The sequence below is a fragment of the Neolamprologus multifasciatus genome, chromosome 19 (genome assembly GCF_963576455.1).
Source record: "Neolamprologus multifasciatus chromosome 19, fNeoMul1.2, whole genome shotgun sequence".
NCBI classification, from domain to species: domain Eukaryota; kingdom Metazoa; phylum Chordata; class Actinopteri; order Cichliformes; family Cichlidae; genus Neolamprologus; species Neolamprologus multifasciatus.
In genome coordinates this window covers 18,599,264-18,620,382 of record NC_140457.1, presented here as the reverse complement: position 1 = coordinate 18,620,382, position 21,119 = coordinate 18,599,264, and the positions used below count along the sequence as shown (strand labels likewise).

Here is a 21,119-nt window from a genome sequence, read left to right as displayed (position 1 = left end):
AGTTTAGACATGTTCTTGGCTTTTCTTTAAAGTACTATAAATGTGCGGTTGGGGCAAGCTTTTAGTTTAAGCAGGCATAGTGTTGGTCTTTGGCATTTTCTGATTGTGATGCTGCAGGTTTTGCAGATTGTTTAGATTTCACACAATGCCATTACACAAATCCATCTCTACTTGGTCTTGAATCAACCCTTGGTCTAAGATGGAAAAAAAATATAGAGATCACTGTAACAAGCAAACAAGCTCAGTCTCATGCTGTCTCGTGCTTTTCTGTTTTTGCACTTTAATTCAAAAGTGACACAGCAAAGACACAGGCAATGTCACTGAGAGATGGTGGGGGTAGTGGTGGTAGAGGAGTCTCTTTGCTGAGCCAGGGCCCTGTTTACCTTCCCCTTACCACCCCCTTTCCCTGACCTGCTGACAGCTGCAGATGGGAGAGATAGGAGCCTGGAGCTCCGAGCAGGACAGGTGAGAGAGGGAGGAGTCAGGAGCGCTCAGTCAGCGACAACAGTCTTGAGACTCAGAGATGGCAAGTAGCTAAAGATCTGTCCATTTAAATGTTTACAATTGAGCGTAGAATTGGCTAAAAAAAAAAAAATCTTGATCCTCCTTTGATCGCAAAATGAAACAGGCTCACAATCTCAAAGCTGGCAAATTGATTCTAAGAGTCTCCTCCCTCCCTTTTAGACGGTCATCTCTTTGCTCTAGAGTTACACAGGATTTCCCCTTTGGAGAGTTCTGTTGTGTGGTCCATTTATGGGGCGGGGGGCCAAGCTACACCCCACTCCTTGCCCCATTTTGATGAATGGGCTCTTTGTGGGCCTGTGGAAACAAGCTGAATCCTTCCATCTACCTCCATATGGCCAGGCCTATAGATCTCCTGTAGCCTGAGGCCACAGCGAACATCTGCCTCTTCCAGGGTGCACTTCAGACTCCGAAGCACCAACTGGACGGCGCAGATGTTTCTGTCTGCCGTTCAGCTTTCATTTTTACATTGCTGCTTCTTGTAAGCCAAGCTGAACTGCTTGTAAGACAGTCCTCCGTGGTGCTTCGTCAGTTTGTTGTATAGCTGCTTGGAAAGCTTTGGTGTCACAACTCTGCAGGTTGGGCTTGTTTGACCCTTATGTGAGACGCTAGGTATAAACAGCCAAACTCCACGGCTCTGCAGTTTCTCCTTTAACTGCTTTTTTTCCTGCTTTAAATCCTGCTGATGAAGTGAAACCTCTTGCAGGATGGCTCAGTCATGATTGTTCTAATAGGCTCCATCCCTGGAGAACTTTTGACTTGACACCAGTGCCTCATGCCCAGTGTTTGACTTTTGGGAAGAAATGACTCAACCATACCATCAGTGACGTGTGGTGAAAAGAAGTCGGGGGGGTTTTCTCCCCCTTTAGCTTTGTTATACTTTATTATCAAAACTGTAAATGCTCAAAAGCAGATAGTGCTATTTGGAAACCAGATGTCTTTTTTGAGGTGGTCACAAGCAGGAAGGTGGATTCCTGTTGAAATAAAGCTCCACAGAGACCTAATTAAAAGAGTGTACTGTGCAAACGTTTATCCAGGCTCTCCACCCCATCAGGGGAGATAAAGGAACACTCCCATTGTCTTCGGTGTCCACTACTCACTTGAGTGTGACTGATGGGTAAACGCCTACCTGCATAAAGGTGTGATTGATGGCTAAGCACAGAATTGTGCCCTCAGGTAGGTCTGCTGATTGGTTACCATGGCGTTTCCAGTGAGGGTGCACGAAGTTCCTGTTTTGGCCTGTGTTTCTTTCTTCTTCTTTTTTTTTTTTTTAAACCTGAAATAGTTTCTTCTTTTTGTTTAAAGGCACGCTCTTTACCGAGGAGAGCTGTGATTCATTGTTGCTTATATGGGGAACTAAAGGCCACCTGAAAAACTCATCATGACTTTGCTGTACTGCTACATATTTTTGACTTGGAAAGACGTAGCCGTTTAACAGATTTATAGCAAATACTTTGATCAGTAACAGCCTAGATTTCCACGGTGTTTAAGATTGTGGTTTATTCCATTGCAGCCTCCTTTCATTTAGGCACCATGTCAGGAATAATAAGAAAGTGGGGGAAGGTTGGAATGACTTTTGGATACGTTTTTAAAAAGGTTTAAAATATTTCAGATTTATTAAAAGCTTTAGTTTAAATGACAGTTCAGCTTAAGTAAGATACTGCTGTTGTTCATCTCTATGCATTTCCCAAATTACATAAGACTCTGTCCTTTCCTGTAATGATAGACTACGCCATGAGTTACCAAGCTGGATTTTATCATATTATGCAACGTGGCTAAATGACTGAGGCCTGTTGAAATAACAATAAAGTAAATGTTTTTCCAGTGCAGACAGACGCTCCGCTGATGGGGTGTCGGGCTAATTTCCTCCTCTCTGAGAGCGGGAGGCAGTCTAATCGACATTCCAATCATAATCCCAGCCATCTTTGAGCACTCAGAGGAAATATTCATGCGCCCCATTATCACCCATTGTGTCTGATGGTTTACAGAGATTTAAAAAACCCCACACAAACACAAATCTGCTTTATTCTGAGGAAAATTGCCACATACGCCCACACAAGCGTGCTTACTACTGACTCTCAGAGGTGCCCAAGGAGGGTCACCTCTGGGGGAAAAAATGCAGTTCAGCTTGCCGTTTAATGCCTGTTTTTGTTGCAGATGCGAGAACTGCGTCGAGATGCTGTTCGTTCGCGGCTCGGGCAACTGCGTGCAGTGCGACACGCCTTTGAGGAAGAGCAACTTCCGCGTACAGCTCTTCGAAGACCCGACAGTAGATAAGGAGGTGGAGATTCGTAAGAAAGTGCTGAAGATGTGAGTGAGGGGGACTGTGAGGGGTGTGGTTCTTGGTGTTTATGTGTCATCCCATGCCTCCTCCCACTTCTTAAGCTACCTTTTGTCTTTCTCATTACACTGTTTGTTTTGTAGACAATGCATCTCCCCGGGGGTGCTCAAACGGGAAGGCTCTTTCTCTGCCAGATTTTTACTTCTCAGCCCCTCCCTGCCTCCTCTCTCTTCCCTGTTATCTGTTCTTTAATAGCCCCTAATTGACATCTAATGTGTGCCTATTAGGCAGGATACAGACATGGTATTATAAAATGGTTGATTTAATGGAAGCTATTAATGTCAGTGCATATTTGCTCTCACCAGGTTTTACTTTTTTGCATCACCACTTCTCTTGTTTCTCTGCAGTTACAACAAGAGAGATTTTGACTTCCCCAGCCTGAGAGAATATAACGATTATCTGGAGCAAGTGGAGGACATAGGTAGGAGCTTGGAAGCTTCATGCTGAGACTAGTTTAATGATTTCTCCTTGACTCTGGCTGCACAAGAGGATGTTTTACAGGCATTAGTGTCAGCCGGGGCCACAGATTAGGAAACAGAACTTGCAATGTTCACACATCTTCACTGGCAGGTCAGTGTAAACTTGTAGCTTGGATGTATTAGGAGAGCTGCAAAACAGTGTAAAAATCCATTTAAAAAACAGACAAATAAAACTGATGGAGTATTTCTTAAAATAAATAAAGAGATATACCATTTGGGCCAGTGATGCTGATTCCACCAGTCCAGTCACCTGTGAGTTTTTTTTTTTCTCAACTTTTATTTTCACATTAGAAAACTGCAGGTTTAAACTGTTTAAATGCTTCCCCCATCCACCACTGGTTTATTTTACACAGTGAGGGTGGAGCTAAATTGAGCAGAAGCTAAAATGAAAGCTGTCTGTATGCAGATAAACTTCTATATAATTACATTTCTTGTAAATTGTCTCTTTCTAGCAGCAACACCTACAGCATGTATATGAGTGGGTCTTTATTATATTAATTTGTATTATGAAATATATATATGTTAATAAATTGTAGTATATATTGTTATAGATTAATCTGGCAACATATAAAATAATCAAATTGGCTTGTTTTTTATGGGCCAGTTAAAGTGCGATCTGCTGGCTCGACGGCCCAATGAGGGGGAAAAAAAAAGTCATAATGAATAATTTCTACTCGGCTCCTGTTTACATCGTCCCTGGGTTTAAGATATCACATGCATGTTGATTTCAACATTTCAGTTGAATAAATTTGTCGTTATTTTGAGTACAGTTTTAAATGATTTGGAGGATTTAGATAGTGGGTTTAATTAACGGTATTGTGGACTTGGAGACAGTGGTTCTGTCCACAGTGTGAGTTGTGATGGATTGATATGTTCAACAGTGGCTGTTCTTTTGCACGCAGTGTATAACCTGACAAACAACGTTGACGTGGAGAACACCAAGCTGAGGATGGAGCAGTACCAGAGAGAGAACAGAGATGTCATCCAGAGAAATAAGGCCAAGCTTGTATGTACTTTTGAAGGTTTTCCCCCCTCATAAAAGGATAATACCTAATAATGACACTTGTATTTAAGATAAACACTGGGCTTTTTTATTTTAAAGCCAGCTGCTCTGTTTGTCTAAGAGGGCAAAGTGTGGAATCAAGTGCAACAGGGCGGTGCTACAGCTTGTGTAGAATCAGCCGCGTGGTCAATAAAGCGACAGGTTCTTCCAACTTGCCGACTCTCTCTCCTCCTCAGACACGGGAGCAGGAAGAGCTGGAGGAGCTTCTGTTGCTGGAACAGCAGAGCAATGAGCAGCGGCGACTGGAGGTGCTGCAGGAGGAGCAGAGGCAACTACAGGCCAAGAGGAAGAACAAACAGGCTCTGCTGGACGAACTGGTGAGATGCACATGTTGCATGGCCGTGTGCATGTGTAATGACAAATCTAGTGATGCAATTAGCAAGTTACACTATGACAGATGTTCCATGTCGGATGTGCATGCGCTCTGCTCTAGGGTTCGTGGATGTGAGATCATTAAGAGCTTATTACCAGTCATTGTGCTGCAGGTTGCATTGTTCTCATTCTGTGATTCCAAAGCCTATCGGATCCATTGTGTTGAGCTACAGGCTTTGAAAATTATTGTTCCGGCAGAGTGGGCTGCTGAAGGACCATCACAGATAGCTGGCTAAGCTGTGTGTTTGTTTGTTTAAGGCACAGGGCCTGTTGACTGTAGGCAGATGAGATCAGCTCTCACCCCCCCCCAGGGGAGCTCTCCTGAGCTCTGACATCTGTACTAGGCTTGCTATTCTTATGTGTGAACACTCACATACATTACATCAACAAATACATTTAGACTGCATGTTGCCGTTTCCCGGAGTGGCTAACTAATCAATAAAACACATCAGTAGGAAGTTGAAACACTAGATTATTGTTCTTCTCTAATACAACATGTACTCTACGCTGGATTCACATTTGTTATCTGCCATTTTATTTCACTCATTTGAGTAAAATGTATCAGTTCTTATGGTCAGAAGAGGACCCATAGTATGGAAACTGATTTAACTGTTACTGGCATATTGATAAATAGCGCCAAAAGCTCTAGACTGTCCCACCTTTATAGTTCACCCCATCAAAAATGTCCTACCTCTACAGTGAACAATGTGTCCAGGCTTGTGTTCTTAGATCTATGCGCTTGGCAATACTCCACTGAAGAAATTGAAACGTCCGACCTTGCATTTAATGGAGGTGAAGACGGCGCAGTGCACTTGAAGCGGCGTCCCCTGACAGCGGCACAGTTTTGCTAATATGACTTACTAAAGTTTTGTGGCAGCTGGCCTGAAAGCAGCCCATGCTCATGGGGTGCGTTACATTTCACACACTCAGATTAATACTTACAAGGTCTATATGCGTTTTTTGTCTCCAGGAGCAGTCTCAGCTTCCTGCCACCCTTTTACTCGCTCAACACAAAGTTCGCGCTGCCCAGCTTGAGACCCAGATAGAGCAGCAGAAACAGGCTGTGAAGCCCACCAGTCTGTTTTCAACTGGAATCCATATGGTAAGTACAACAGTCATATTGTAGTTTTCTACTTCTCTTTTCATCCTGAATGTGTGTTATTTACACACACAGGAAGTGATATGACTTATATGGTCATCAAGGACCTGCTAATTCAAAGAAAAGCAGCTTTAGAGGAGGATGGAGCCAAAAGTGCTCGTTTCAGCCTGACAATGAATGGAGGGGTTGTATCATGACCTTACATGAGCTAAGTAAGGATCATTTTTGTGCTATAAATCATGCACTGGTTTTCCAGCGAAGTTCAAGAATAAAAATATGGAGCTCTAGATAGAGCACAATAGGTCCCATTTAAATCCTGAGAGTGTTCGATAATCTGGGAAGGTTTTTTCCCTCACTTACAATTGTGGTTGTTTAGAACAGCTTTAATTTTTTTTTTTCTTTCCACTGTGGTTGGGCAACACATCACACACACAAAAAAACGACTGCTTTTCATACAAACCCCTGGACTAAGCTTGCTTGTTAGCATACGTCCAACAGACTAAACTTTGCTGCTCTGAACTTGTGTTGCAAAGATCTAAGACAAGCAGCAAAACAGTGAGAGCAAAATGAGCATCAATCAAGTTTTAAGAGGCAGTTAATACACATAGTGACATGCCTCTGCTCAGTGCGCTAAGGTGAATCTGAACTGTTGAGGTCATTAGTGTCAAAACTTTACACGGATTGCTTGTTGACAATAGTGTGTCATACTTTGAAAAGGAGGATGTTCCTCGATGTTTGGTGCTTCTTCAGTGTGGGAAGAGGCCCTCACCTCTTCATTCATGTCATCACATTCCTCTGGGTGTGCAGTAGGTCCCACAGAGAGAGAGAGAGAGAAAGCATGTGGGCTCAGGGTTTCGGCCTTTGTACGCACCGTGTCTGGAGGGACCTTCCATTTGGCTGTAGCTCAGGTTTTCAGTCGTTTATTTTCATTTTACTGCGATGAGATAGGCTGTGTCATCATCCCCACCCCTTTCACAGCAACCCTCATGAGGCATGGTTGTCTTCCCACAGTTCAGTGGTGCGTGGGAGAGATATCTGCTTAGTACTCACCTCAGCTCAAGCTGAAGCAAGGTTTTGACATACTTGGGTAGAACCGAACTCTATTTTTGAAGAAAGGACTATCTCATAAAGCAACACTCAAAGTATTGAACTGAGCTATACGGGGGGATTCAGTACTCTCACTTTCACCTCCTTAATATACAGCGTGAAGTTAAAAGTTGCTGATGGAGAGAGAAACTGCATGATTATGTTGCTCTTGGCTTGTTCTGTGCATGTTTTTCCTTGCTTCTTTCTCCCCATTTCTCCTCATCTTCCCATCCCCGTGCTCTTGTTGGTGGAGTAGAGTTCTTCCCATGCATCTGCTGTTGGACTTGAGAGACTTGAGTCAGGGGAACGTGTGGGTTTGGATTTCCCTTCACCTCAGTCCATAAGAATGACTTCTGTTTGACTTGGTGGGGTTTCAGCACAGAGCGGCAGATTCCTGGAGATTGCTGGAATTCATTTATCTGCTAGGTTCTGGTCCCTCGCTCCAAACAGGGTTTCAGTTTTTCTTCAGCAGAAATTAGGAGAGACAAATGTAAAACCACACTTTTTTAAAGCTGGGCCACATTTCTATGATTTTGCTTTGAAGCATGACTAATATGTGCCAATCTCTTTAGTAACTGTGATATCATGTGCTGTTATAATGATTAGTCATTTTTGTAATTTTCAAGCATAAATGGCTCCGGTTTCCTTGGACCCTTTTTTTCTATCACGAGAAGAAAGTCTTATATTTAAATAAGCACTTTTAAAGGTATTTGCTTTAGGCCTGGAAAACTTTAACAGTTTTCCCAAACTGCTTAGAAATATCAATCAATGAAGTATTCATTAGTACAAGTCCTGTTATCGCTTGTGAAATACACTGACAAATAAGAAACAGTTTCATGTGACAGTGATGAATGGGCTTGGAGCACATTTTTGACCTCGTGATTTTTTTCATTTGGATGTTTTTGCCGACGTGACGTTCACCAGTCACAGGAGCACAAATGTGCGGCGCCCCTGACTCTCTGTACCCACAACCCCCCTCTCTATACTGCCACCTTAACAGTATTTCAGCCAGCTGTTTCATCCGTGGCCAAAGTGAGCCGTCACCAGAGGAATGACATATCTGCCTGTCTTTGGGCTGGAAATTGGGGATGCCAGTTATTCCTCAGCTTCCTAGTCGTTCCGGACTTTATTTAAAGTGTGATCTAATATTGCACCTAGTTGTGATATGTTGTCAATTGGAAACACGCATGGAGACATCTCAGCCATGCTGGCTCTGTTCTTTGCCAGAGTGATTTTCTCGGAGTTCGTGAAGGGGACTCCAACCTTGGCCCTGATGTTTCTGGTTATGCACTACCATTGCTGTTGAGCGGATGTTTGAGGAAGTTCACCAATCCTCAGGGAAAGTAGTCTTATTCCAGGTGTGATTTTGAAGTGGGATGGGCCTGGTCTTGCCTTAGGAATGGTCTGAAATCACTCACTAATCCTTTACTTTGTAGGGACTCTATTGAAGCATGAGACACACATTACCCGTGTGTGGGTGCGCACACACATATAAATACACCCCCTCCTTAGCCAACCTGAGTAAACAGCCTTTGAAGAATAAAGTGTCTTTTAAAATAGATGTCCGCTGATATCAAAAGAGACACTCTGTGTGGGCGGGAGGTGACTATTCGCTGTTTAAACAGGTTGCTTGTTGTAGTCTGACACATAAAACGAGCCTCAGTGCCAAGCTTAATGACAAGAGTCACAATGCTCGGCACCTGCTCTGACAAAATCAGAGGGTAATAATTAGCATACAAATGACATCTACTTTGATTTTATTGTACTCTTGCGTGCTTGCTTTATTTGTACCTGTACATTTTCTTAGATTTTCCGGTGAAACAATGTGTGTGTGTGTGTGTGTTTGCAGTTGGGGATTTTTTTAATTTTTTTCCCCCAGCTGCTACAGTGTCCCATTCCTGAAAGCATTTTGACCGATGGGGAATCTTTCCACCTTGGGGGCAGCTTTCAGCGCCATCTTAAATGAAAGGTCCCAGGTTCCTGCGCTGCTGGGGCCCAATCCCCTCCTCACAGGCAGGAGAGCAGCTGACATACCTGGCGGGGCCGGCATGGGCACCTAATGAAAGCAGGAGGCAAGCGCACACATAAACAAAAGTGGAACTCACACACACAATCGGCTAAATGTGGGTGGAAAGTTTATACCTAAACATTGACGTGTAGCTGGCTGAAATAACCTCGGGTCCTCTCTGGCTGTAGTCCATTCTACTCTTAGGCTGTGGAATTTGAATACCACAGAAAACACAAGCAAACACAAACACACACAGACATGCTGTGAGCTTGTTTGCTCAGGCCTGTTTCACTTGGTTAAGTTGTCCTCTAGGGTGACCTCTGCGCAGTAGACGGACTTGTCAGCGCTGTGCAGGCTCTGCTTTACTTCGCTCTGGCAGACTGGCCCAACCTGTTTTGCCTGCGAGTTTGTCGCTGTATACTCAATGCAACCCCCACTCGCTCTTCTTCAGTGTTATCTTTATATCCCTTATTCACAAATTCTTACAGATGCAGGTAAATTATGTTGTACTGTATACTGATATATACTAATATACTGAGATTGTTGACCTTGCAGCATTCACAAACCAAAGGTGGCATGTTTTATGTGGGAGAGTGCACAAACTCTGTCCTTTGGCCTTTTCCTTTATATTGGACTGCTGGCACGCAGGGTTGAAAGCGCTGGCGTGGGGGTGGGGGGGTCACCTCAGGGAGAACCGTCAGCCCTGATTGGCACCAGCACATGTGGGCATTCACACCTCTGCCCCTGGCCCCGGCTTGGCCCTGTTTAGGTTGGCCTCAGCAGCCCTTGGGCAAGCTGCTTCAGCCCAGCCCATCGGAAAAAGAAGTTGTCAGCTTTAGGGGCTTTGCGCTGGGGCAGCTGCCACTGGTCAGGCAGTTATATTTAAACTTATAAGGCAAGGGGAGGCACTGTATGGGAAGCAGTTTTACACTTGCTACTTGCTGCTTAGTGGGCCGCTGGGTAGCCCAAAGCTCTTTATCCATACAGAAGCACTGGCAGCACCAGTGCGGAAGGTGGAAGTGAGGACTGGAGTTGGGCTGGGACTAGCCTGGCCCTGAACCGTGGTTATTATTTTTATCACCTCTGCAAAACCAACCACTGTTCCCCCTTTTCCATTGTTCTCATTATCAGGATTTGCATTAGCGCCGAGTGCCTCGATGGCTCTGGAGCTGTGGCTTCCCAAACCCTCGGGGACCACATGAGTGTATGTGGTTGTGTGTGCGAGTGCGTGGATGTTGTGGGAAGGTGCTGATGGAGAGGTTAGGTTAGTCTCAGCAACCTTGATGTGTCCTGCTGAGCTGCAAAGTCAAGGGAGAGAGTGGGATGGGCGGGGAGTGCTGACGATTGTTCCAAGTGTGTGTGTGTGTGGAGGAGTCTTGTGACCCACAATCTGAGCCATTGACCAATGAGCTTTTTGGATTAAAGTTTGGCATCGTTAACGCTGTATAAGATCTTCTTCTTTAGCCTTGTTTGACCGCAGTTCTCACATTTTAAATCCTATTCTAATCACACTTTAGCATTGATGGTCAGTGCCAAGTAATAATATAGCTTAATATGCCATTAAAACATTTTTTTTTGTGAATCCTTTAATGACACATTCTAGTACTTTCAAAGTGATGTGACTTTTATGAGAGTCCTATAAAGTTACTTTAATGTTTACCTATATTTTTAGGTTTCAGGTGCAATTTTTCTACTTTTGTGTCTCTATGATGTCAGTAATTAGGATAATTTTTATTTATTTATTTATTTTTTTACCTTTATTTGTACAGGTAGTTCCATTGAGACTCAATGTGTCATTTACAAGCGACACCTACATCAGACAAACTGCATTTGCAAACTAAAATTGCAATAATAAAATAGTCAACGCACAAATGTTTACACAGTCAAAAACAGGAACAAGTTCCCAGTGATGGTTTTGCAAGTTCATTTGTACATCTTTTAAAGTCTGCAAGTCAAATCAGTATTCCACGTGTTCCATCATGTATTCAATGAAGACGGGGCAACATACACAGCTACTTTAGTAAAGTCCATTAATGAAACTACCCCCTAAAAACAATTCCCGCTAAAGAAATATTTATGTGTAATGTTAAAGCACAATATCAGCCAGCACACCTGTTACCTGCATCAGTTAACGGATAGACACCTGCAACAGTTTTACTTGGAATTGGTTGTGGTACAACCGGATAATGTTGAGGTACAAATTCAGGGTAAGTTGAAGTACTCCCGTTGGCATGACGGTGATTTCCTCAAATCATCCTCCCCTGCGGTTTTATTAAGATTGATGGCCTCCAGAGTTTCACTTTAATGCCACAGGGGTATTATATGAGCCTTAAAACCAGTTACATGCTCAAACTTGTAATACACTGTGTTGTATAGGTAGGAGGATGGGCCTCCATAATGATAAAACCAGATGTTTATTTTGGCTCTTGCTGGGGCGTTGTTTCAATAGCCCCTTAGTCCCTCAGCCATTTCTGCTCTGCTGGGTCTGGCTGGGGGTCTCTCGCTCTCTCGTTGTCTTTAACTGAAGGACTTAGAAAACAGCATTCATACTCTAAGTCACATTGACTTGATGTGCACATGATTAAAGCCTCAGCAGTGGTATTAGCTGTAGGAGAAATCAGTCCTGAGGGGTCACGGCTCTACATTATGGGCATTCATTCAGTTTTTTTCTCTTTCAAACCATTTTGTATGTACTACAAGTCATTCATTTACACATTTCTGTAAATATAATTAGAAGTCGCTATGTTTGCGTGGACATCTGCTTTTGTGGGTGCTGATGCATCTGTGCCAGTTTTCAAGGTGCCCTTGCAGAGGAATGTAGAAGAAATTTCCCCAGAATGGGGGCTGGGTCTGTTGTGTCTGCCACTTAAAAAAAAAAAAAAAAAAGAGAAGGTGGTCTGATTTACTGCTCTTCAGCCATCTATGACTGCCAATTTGCTGCTCTTTCTTTACCACACCACCACTGAGGAGTTTTCTTCTTCTTCTGCTTCTCCTTCCACCTTCCCTTTGTCCCAGTGCATCTCCTTGAGTGCGCAGTAGGGGAGTTAAACAGTGCTGAAAGTTTGAAAGAAGATGGATGAACAGTCTGAAAGGGTGCAAAAGAGAGTGAGAGTGACTGGGATTGCGTTCATTGGTCTGGATTTCATTAGCCTGTGGTGGGGCTCCTCTGCGTTGGATGAATGGATAGGATGGTATAACGGAGCACTGGTACCTCCAGGGTGAAAGGTTGAATGAAAACCATGGAGAAGTGTGTGCCTAGTGTTTTAAAGGAAACAGCGTTTATACACTAGCAATGCAAATATATTATATATTTTTTTCTACTTTACTCGCATATAGTAGGAATTTACAGTTGACAATCTGGCCAAGAACAGATACCCAGCAGTTTTTTGGCATCCCTTGCAGTCGAACAGTATCTCTTGTGATCTTGTGATATAAAAAAATATATATAAAAATTAAAAAAAAAAAACTTGATGAAAGAAGAGAAAAATATTGTTTAACTGACAGGAAATGTTTTGTTTTGTATGTTGATATTTAGCTTTCATAATTTCTTCTGTGGAAAAACCCACTTTTAAATTTTTTATTGCTGTTTTATTGCTGTTAATGTGCTGCAACTTATCTCCGTTGCCACCCACACCTTCATGTGTAAACCACAGCTGAATGCAACAGGTTTAAACTCGTTCTGTTAAAATAATTGAAAGTTATTCTGGGAAGCAGGATTTCGTGAAACAGACGAGATCCATCTGTTTAACTTCCTATAGGTAAATGTAATATGGGGTTGTTTTTATTTTATTAACAGTTAGCCCATAATGAATTCAATATCTGGATTATTTTATGGATCGTAAGGGAAAAATGATGCTGGCCTAATGTGGTCGGATGTGAATGAATGGTGGTTAAATAATTGTCAGGATAGATATATTTATTTTTGAAGTGTATTTTATAATAAGTTGCAGGAAATTTAAAAATTAAAATGCAAAATACACTACGTAGACAAAAGTCTTGGTCCACACACCTTCATTTTCAGTCCCATTGCCACATGTGTGTAAAAGGACGTAAAAAGACGCCAATGCTGTGCTAACTCGGTACATGCAGAGCTCAAACCTCCTCTGCCATTAACATCAGCACAGAAACTGTGCTGTGAGCTTCATGGCCGAGCACATCCTTTAGGTGTAATGTGAATGTGGCCAAGTATTGTACTCATCTGTTGTCTTTCTGTATTTCAATAACTGTTGTTACTTATCTCTCCCACTTTTCTTTGTGGTGAACATCTTTCAGTAGGGTTGCATTTATCGTTCTGCACTGCTCTGAGTTGTCCGTTTTCAGCATTTAGGCGCGTGACAACATCCTGTTTATCTGTGCCAAGATGATGAGGTGGAGGTGGTGAAATATCAAAAACCTCTTTATTCAGAATTTCTGTGTAAAAGTTGCGTTGAGGCTGCTGCATCTCCAAAAGTATGTACAGATTCTCAAATTCTTTTGGCTGCGTCTTTCTTAAGCTAAACGACGTAATCTTGTGCGTGCCTGTCTGTTAATGTAACTGCATGCAGTTCAGACTTGCACTGTTTAATGCGATAAGTTTGTCATTCAGACATGAAGCGGACCAGTTCAGATGCTGTCAGATTAATGGGGGGGGGGGGGGGGGGGGGGGGGAGGGGAGGAAAGTGCACATATGAAAGTAGCTTTATTGGGACCTGGAAGGAAACTCTGCATGTGTTGTCATCTCATGTCTTTGGTGCTTTTGTAACTTCCAGCTCAGGTTTTGGTTGCTCTATTTTCCCCGTGTGTGCGTTCATATGGGCCAAAGCATGTGTGAAGGCAGGCAGTGTGAGGCCGCAGGGCACATGTTACTCGTTTAGTTTGGTTTTCATCGACTCCCCTCTGTGTTCTGTTGTTTATACTCCCCCCACTACTTTTTTTTTTTTTCTTGGCTTTCTCTCTTATCTTTTTATCTCCCCTTTGTCTCTGAGGTCCTTCGCTGCACTCTAAAATAGTTCATGTTTGTTTAAACATCATCCTTTTTAATTCCAGGTTTGTTTCATGAATCAGGCTTGTCTTATGAGTCTCATTACTTTAATGCTGGAGAAAACATAGCGGTCGGATGCTGTGTGGAAATTCCCCTTTGATGGCAGAGCCCCAAATCGAACAATGCTGCAGTATCCCGAAGAAGTCTCGTATTTCTCACTCGATCTGCACGGTCAAGAGCATTAGTAGTCTGACTGAAATTTCAGCTCGGAGTAATTATTGATTGGATTAAAAAAAAAAAAAGTTAAACAACTTTTATAAAATTTATAAGCGTTTGTAATTTGAACATATTTCAGTAGGAGGCAGCTTTGATGGACATAGTTTTAGGTGAAACCACGCTAAAATAATCACAACTCAGCCCACAAACAAAGCATTTCCTCCACACTACATTTATACATTATCAGCCGATTTCTCTTTGGTGGTTTTATGGAGCAAGCCAATAGCCATTTTTGAACCAAAGTACACTTGCTTTGTTATCAGGAATTACATTTCGGCCGACAACAATTTTCCTGAACGATGTTCTCATCCTTTTTTTTTTCTTTCTTTTTTTTTTTTTTTTGTCCTGTTCAGTTTCCGAAACTATTTGACCGCTAAAAACATGTTCAGTCACTGTCCTGCCTCAGTTTCTCCTCCAAACCGCCGCTGCCGGGGGAAAGTGAAAATGTTGTCAGACAGAACTATTATTTCAAAACCAGTCTGTCAAGAACCAGTGGGTGCTAATGCTGCGAACTGATTGACTTTAACCGTATTCCAAACAGTTTTTGTGTGTTTGCGCCATAGCCATAAAGTTTCCAGGGTTGCACGACGCGCCGAGACAATGCAGATTATTTCCCGTCTTGATTGACATGCCTCTTTTGTGTTTTTCTTTCAGCGGCAAACGGTGTCTCTCCAGCCTGTTACCAAGATAGAGGACGTTCTTTACCACTACAGACCCCTCCAAGTTGAAACCTATGGACCCCCGGTGCCTGAACTGGAGCAGCTGGGCAGACTCGGGTACAGTTATTTACTCAGTCTCATTTAGTCTCAAGAACTCTGAAAATGTGGATTTTCTTTAAGTTCTTGAGAAATTTCCTGGAAAGCATTAAGCAATATGGCCGTATGGTATGAATAAAGATAAAGTTATGTCATAGTCGAAATTGTTCAAATATACAAGATGAATTTATTACCAGTTTATACACAGAATACTGCTGGATTATTGTTTCTAAAATAGAAGTAATGAATTAAAAATGTTTTCAGGAATGATCCCATCAATTTATAGTTCCATGTCAGTTACAGGACATTACAGGAAATCTTGGGACGGATAAGATAAAGTATTTACAATTCATTTAAATTATTATGTTTGAAAAGGTTTTGTTGTAGGTGTAGTGAGTAGCTGCCAGATGAGAGGTCTGCTTGGAAAATCTTGACTCTCTTCTGATTAACTGGGAGAGTGAAAGCAAAGTGAGGGCGGGGAAGGGAGGAGGGAAAGGGAATAACAGCCATCACCCTGCCACAAGCCGCCACAGTGCATCTGCAGGAGCGTCCATTAACACACAGGAAGTGCTTGCCCCGACGGCCCCTTTGGGCCAATCAATCCACGACGCCATTGGTCCACTCCTCACCGAATGTAAGCTATCTATCAGCCAACCCAGCGCCCAGCCGTCTGCACTGCAACTGGCTGGCACTATAGCCTGCCCACACGTTGAGGGCGGCCTGTGTTTATTGGGTGACAGAAGCAAAGTGGGGTTATAGCTTTTTAATTTCAGGGGCAAGCTCAGTGCTTCACTCTAGCAGTAACTTTAATTTGGCTGAGATGTGCATATTAAAGTATAATGTCAGCATGATAAAGGATTTCTAGTTTTATTGTTCCTTTTTTGTTCAGGAAAAAGTTGCCATTGACTTTTGTTGCACAATCACCTGGAAAAGCACACGCTGAAGGTGAAACGTTTCAGGAGAGTTTAAGCTGAATAACTGCCGCTTGTTTACATTATGTATTCAGTGAAGTGCTGAGGTTCTACTTCTTTTGGCCAGGCTAATCAATATGCAGATGAAACACATCTCACAATTTTTGCCGCATGCTGGAGCTCAGAGGAAGGAGGAAAAGCAGCCCCACCTCCCCTAGTGTCAGCAGTTCAGGGGTCCAGGAGGACCGATGCTGGAGAGGAAGGACTCTGCCACAGAGATAAATGAGGCTCTGTTCAGTTCAGTGAAGAACACAAGTCCCTTTGGTGCAGGCTGCAGGCAGCGACACAGACAGCCCCCTACAGACAAACCACAACTCCCAAGATGCAATGTGCTGTTAAGTAAAAGAAGGGAATAGTGCTGACATTTCTGCGCTGCTGGCAGTTTGTGATTCAGCTAAGTTGGAGATTTTGCGATGTACATAGACGATCAAGCCTGTATACACACGCGCCCACAGGGTGCCCCGTAAATGTGCTGTAGGCTTTATGTCACACACACTCACCTTTTGTTATTGGAGTCCCGGCCTTTTGGCCACAGTGGAACTCATGTGATGTGGTAAATATTCACAAGTGTGCATGCACAAGAAAGGGAATGCAGACAGCGTTGAGAGAGTGAAAAGTGAGTCCCCTGTGTAGAGCGTTGGACTACAGCTCCAGTCCTATGACCTGTGAAGGGAATTTGCTTTAATGTGTGACGAGATGTGGATGTGCCTGAGTGTGGATGAGGTAGAAGGGCCTGTGAAGGGGGCAGGTACTTATTTTAAAACACGGCTGTTTGTCTTGGTCAAGGCTCACTGTGACAGCAGCTCCACTGGTGATTTGTCTTGGACACAGCCATCAAGTAAAACTGGAGGATCGAGCTCATACACACACACACCCCCCTCCCTGGTGGCCCCGGGGCCTCCAGGGCTCGTCTTTTGCACAGGATGTCCAGTCAACACAGGACTGAGTGGAGCCATGCCTTTTTTATGTCAACTTGCTCTTTTCTTCTGCACCCCCCCCCCCCCCCCCCCCCCCCCCCCCCCCTCTGAGTGTCTGTCTTTTTCGTCTTGTCCCTTTGCCCCCCAAAAAAACCGCAGGAGCGCAGCACGTCTGCCAGGAAAAAGAAAAGCCACGCCTCTTTCACCGTGTCTCCTTCTCTGTCAGCTGTACCTGAATAAATATGAGTTGAAGTGGACTCTTATATTAAAGACAGCTGCCTGGTTATTGGATGCATGTTCAGGGGCCTCCAAAAGTGCCCATTCAGCTTCCACCTTAGCATCTACCCTCTCCGCTCACATATACATATCGCTCTCTACAAACGCTCCTGTCCTGACGTGCATAGGTGTGTTTGATTTGCCACGGAGGATGTGACTCCCACTGTGTGAGGTTTTCTATAATGGCAGTATAGAGCTGCCCATCTCTTTGACTGGCACATACCCAGAGCTGTGCGTGAGCTGTCAGAGTTATGAGTAGACTGTGAATGTAACGCTACAGCCTGTACTCCAAATGTCCTGCCATGGCTCCCTGCTTTTATGTTGAACAGTAAAAGCCTTTAATAAACAAAATCAAAGTAAAAGTAAATACCGCTTTGGAGACACAAACAGTAACATATGATGTTTACATTGACATGGCTGTGATATGAATCCCAGCACACAGCACTGTGGGACTCGAGTAGTAGCTGTTAAACTCCTGCCGCCAGCTGACAGCCATAACCTTCAAACAAATGGATACATCACAATACACAGCACCTCAAAGACACGTTTACATTACACTTACAATAAGTTTTTGTGCATGAGCTCTTGGAGGCAAATGCTAGGGGTTCCAAAATAAAAAGATATTCTATTTTTGTTTTGCGTATGTAGATGAGCATCTGGATCTGAGTTTGTTCTCTACCAGAATACTTTTTAAGCGCTGACTGTGCAGGCGATGAAAGACTGACTGGGATCTTGGACAAGGACAAATCATATGGGGGGAAAAATAGGGGAAAGAGAAATTGGCTGCGGAGCGCTGAAAAAATGTGACTCAAACCTCAAGTGCTGACAATGAAAGCAATCCAGAACAGTTGTTTGTGTTGGCACAGGGTGCCCTGAAATTAGCCCATCTTTCTCTGACAGAGGTTGCTCAATGCGCTCCGCCAAATGCCAGTGTGTATAATATTTTGAAGTTTTGCCTCCTCCCCCACTCCGCATTGCTTTCTATAATTGGTGGAAAAAGTGAGGTTTTTCTCTGGGAGTGCTTGTCAGGCGTCCGTCTCTTGTCGGTGGGGAGAAGGGGAGCAGCTGAATGGACGGAGTGTTTAGTCTAGCGCTCCTCTCCTGGGGATGCACTTCTCTGCACAAGGAAGCAGTCCAAGGACCACTCTGTCTGAAGGGTTAAATAGGCTTAGGTAGTTTGCTGTGACCTTCATTCATTAACAAAGACAATCAATCAGTTTTGTCTCCTGAACACTCAGGTTTGAAGTAGATCAATGTTCTCATGGACATACAGTTGCAGGAAGAAGTTCGAGCCTCTTTTGAAATTGCCAGGATTTCTAAATTAGCAGCTAATAAAATGTATCCCGATCCCCACCAAAGTCACAATTACAGACAATTTGATTAAACTAATAACACTCAAAGCCTTTTTCAGACATGCGATACGTAGCTTTGGTGGCTTCTCCGAGCATTTTGTCATTTAGACACTTTGAAGTTAATATGCATGACCACTTCAGTAACACACAGGAGAGTAACACAGAGAGAGCCATGATACATGAGCAGTATTCACTACACACACAAGATGTACCCCAGCTTTTACAGGGTCACTGTTGTGCTAGCCACTGTAGATAATACAGTCCTGCACTAGTTCATCCAAATCTTATGCTTGTTGACAAATCAGACTTTATATCTGACCTATAAAGACTTCTAAAGTATCCATCAGGCACGCATGTTAAATTAATTGGTGATTCTAAATTGACTCTGGCAGATAAATTGCTTAAAAGTCCATTTTAAAAAGTGCTATATGAATGTGTGGATAATAGTAGCTTGTAAGTCACACTTGAGTTATACTTTTCATATGTTTACTGAAAACATTAAGTAATGACTTAGTGTGTGGGTTATAAAAAGTAAGTAAACCTTTTGAACATAATAGCATGTAACACCTCACTTAGCAGCCTCTGTCAGGAATTTCCTGTAGCACAAGCGTATTTTGCACCGTTCCTCCCTCTAAAACTGTTTCAGTTCATCAACATTTCTAGGAATTCTTCCTCTGACCACCCCCCTTCAGGTTTAACCACGTTTTCTTTTTTTCTTGGCTTGTGTGCTCGTTGTCGTGTTGCGTTAGCCAACCTGGCTGCTGCCCTGACGTTCTCCTCTAAAACTTTCGTGATTCAGCTTTGAAGTCATTTTTCCCTCAGTAATTGCAAAAGGTTTAGACTCCAAGGTAACAAAGAGATAAAACTCGATGCTCCTTCCAACGTGTGGAAATAGTTTGGTGCATTTTTATTTTTTCAAAGCAGATTAATGTTTGTCACACCAGTACATTGTCCCATGAGTACTGTGGAGTATCTGGGTGGTCTGTGCTGCTCTAAAAAAAAACAACAAAAACCAAACAAAACAAAAAAAACTTAAGTAAGTTAAATAAAAACACAGTGAACATAGATTTTTGGCGGGTTTTAAAGTGTCTAGCCGGGACTGTGAATTATTACTCCTCGTTTGAATAAAGAAATGAATAGTATAGCTGTGTGCTGAAAATGTGTTTGTACATAACTGTCTCTTAGCTGAAGCTCAGATCACATTTTATGAGTAATCAATGCAGAAATCCTGGTAATTACACAGGGTTCACGAGCCTTTTCTTATAACTGCATAGATACACTTGGACACAGAGCAGTAATACATAAATCACTTGTGCACACACACAGAGACTAGCTATGTTTAACATGTACTTAAAGGATGCCTGCTCACTGTTCTGGTTGGAAGCCAGGGGTTAATGGCTCTCTGAGTGATGCTCTCCTCCTGCCTGTGTTCTTTAGCTTTCCACCCATCCCTTGGCATCTGCGTGTTTATTTGAATATTGTGTGCATGTGTTTGTTTGTTTGTGTGTTGACTTATACTGCATGTTAAGTGCTTTGGTGGGAGTGAGATATCCAGGATAGTCAATGGTGCCATCACAGCTCTCAGTTACCGGCAGCCAGCTTCTCTAGCCTCTCCCTGCTTGGTTGGCCTGACTCCAGGTCTGAACTCTCCATCTTTCCAGCTCTGGCCTCACTGGCCAAGAGCACAAGCAGTGACCCTGGATTTGGCTCTGGAAGTTAGCAGGGACCACTAAACATGGTCCATAGAGTGCTTTTGAATCCATTTCTGCCATCGCTAAATTAGAGAATATGAGGTTTTCATTGCATACAAATCATTCTTTTCCTTTCCCTGCTTTCCTTTCTCACTCTGCGATGAAAGTGCAAGTCAGCCATGATATTTTTCTTTTTCTCTCAATATGCAGAGGCGAGGCGCTCCAGAGGAATCTGTAGAAACAGCCATGAATAGCTTTACCATGTAACCCAGATTCTCTGAGCCCTGCAAGGCATATATCCATCTGATGGGTCAGGAAGGGCCAGGGGGTGGGGTCAGAGGTCACTGACCGTGGGGGACTGAGGTGCAGCACCAGGATGTCAGGGTGCTGAGACTGACACGAGGAGAATGATGGCACCTTGGAGAGACTCTCGTATTCTGGGCCACAAATAGTCATAGACTCTCACACTCTCTCCCACACAAACACAGCTTTGATGCTTTAAGTTATGAGCCGGAGAGTGAGGCACCGGTGAGTGTGACCTCAGATGAACTCTTTCGAGAGCAGTGGGCTTTGATCTACTTTTACTACTATTAGATAATATCTCAAGGCCCATATTTTGCTCTCACTGTGCCAATTACAATATTCTCTGACGCTGCCAAGCAATACCGTTTATGGGAAACGGTTTATTTTGCTCTTGCATAACACTGGGACTTTTTTCTCAAATACCTTGGAGTTGTCACCATAACCAAGACATAAAAGTGGACCTGGTTTCCCAGAGATCTGATATCCTCTATTCTCCTATACGACACATTCAATGCACGTGCCATTGTCTTGTTACTAGATCCAGCATTGCTAATAACGATATAGTTCAATGAAGTGCTTCAACGACCGTTCAAGTGTTTCTACAGCTTAGATCTGATAGCTTGACTACAGCCATGAGACACAGATTTA

General features: G+C 43.2%; 1 protein-coding gene across 1 annotated transcript in view; it reads left to right on the top strand.

Annotated features, from left to right (window-relative positions):
* The window catches only part of mnat1 (MNAT1 component of CDK activating kinase), a 31,222-nt gene that overhangs the window by 3,409 nt on the left and 6,694 nt on the right, over positions 1-21,119 (top strand). Inside the window, exons 2-7 of the mRNA XM_085143220.1 lie at positions 2,680-2,832; positions 3,211-3,284; positions 4,245-4,348; positions 4,582-4,722; positions 5,748-5,879; positions 14,861-14,982. Coding sequence (XP_084999346.1) covers positions 2,680-2,832; positions 3,211-3,284; positions 4,245-4,348; positions 4,582-4,722; positions 5,748-5,879; positions 14,861-14,982 — 726 coding nt within the window. The remainder of the gene's footprint in view (positions 1-2,679; positions 2,833-3,210; positions 3,285-4,244; positions 4,349-4,581; positions 4,723-5,747; positions 5,880-14,860; positions 14,983-21,119) is intronic.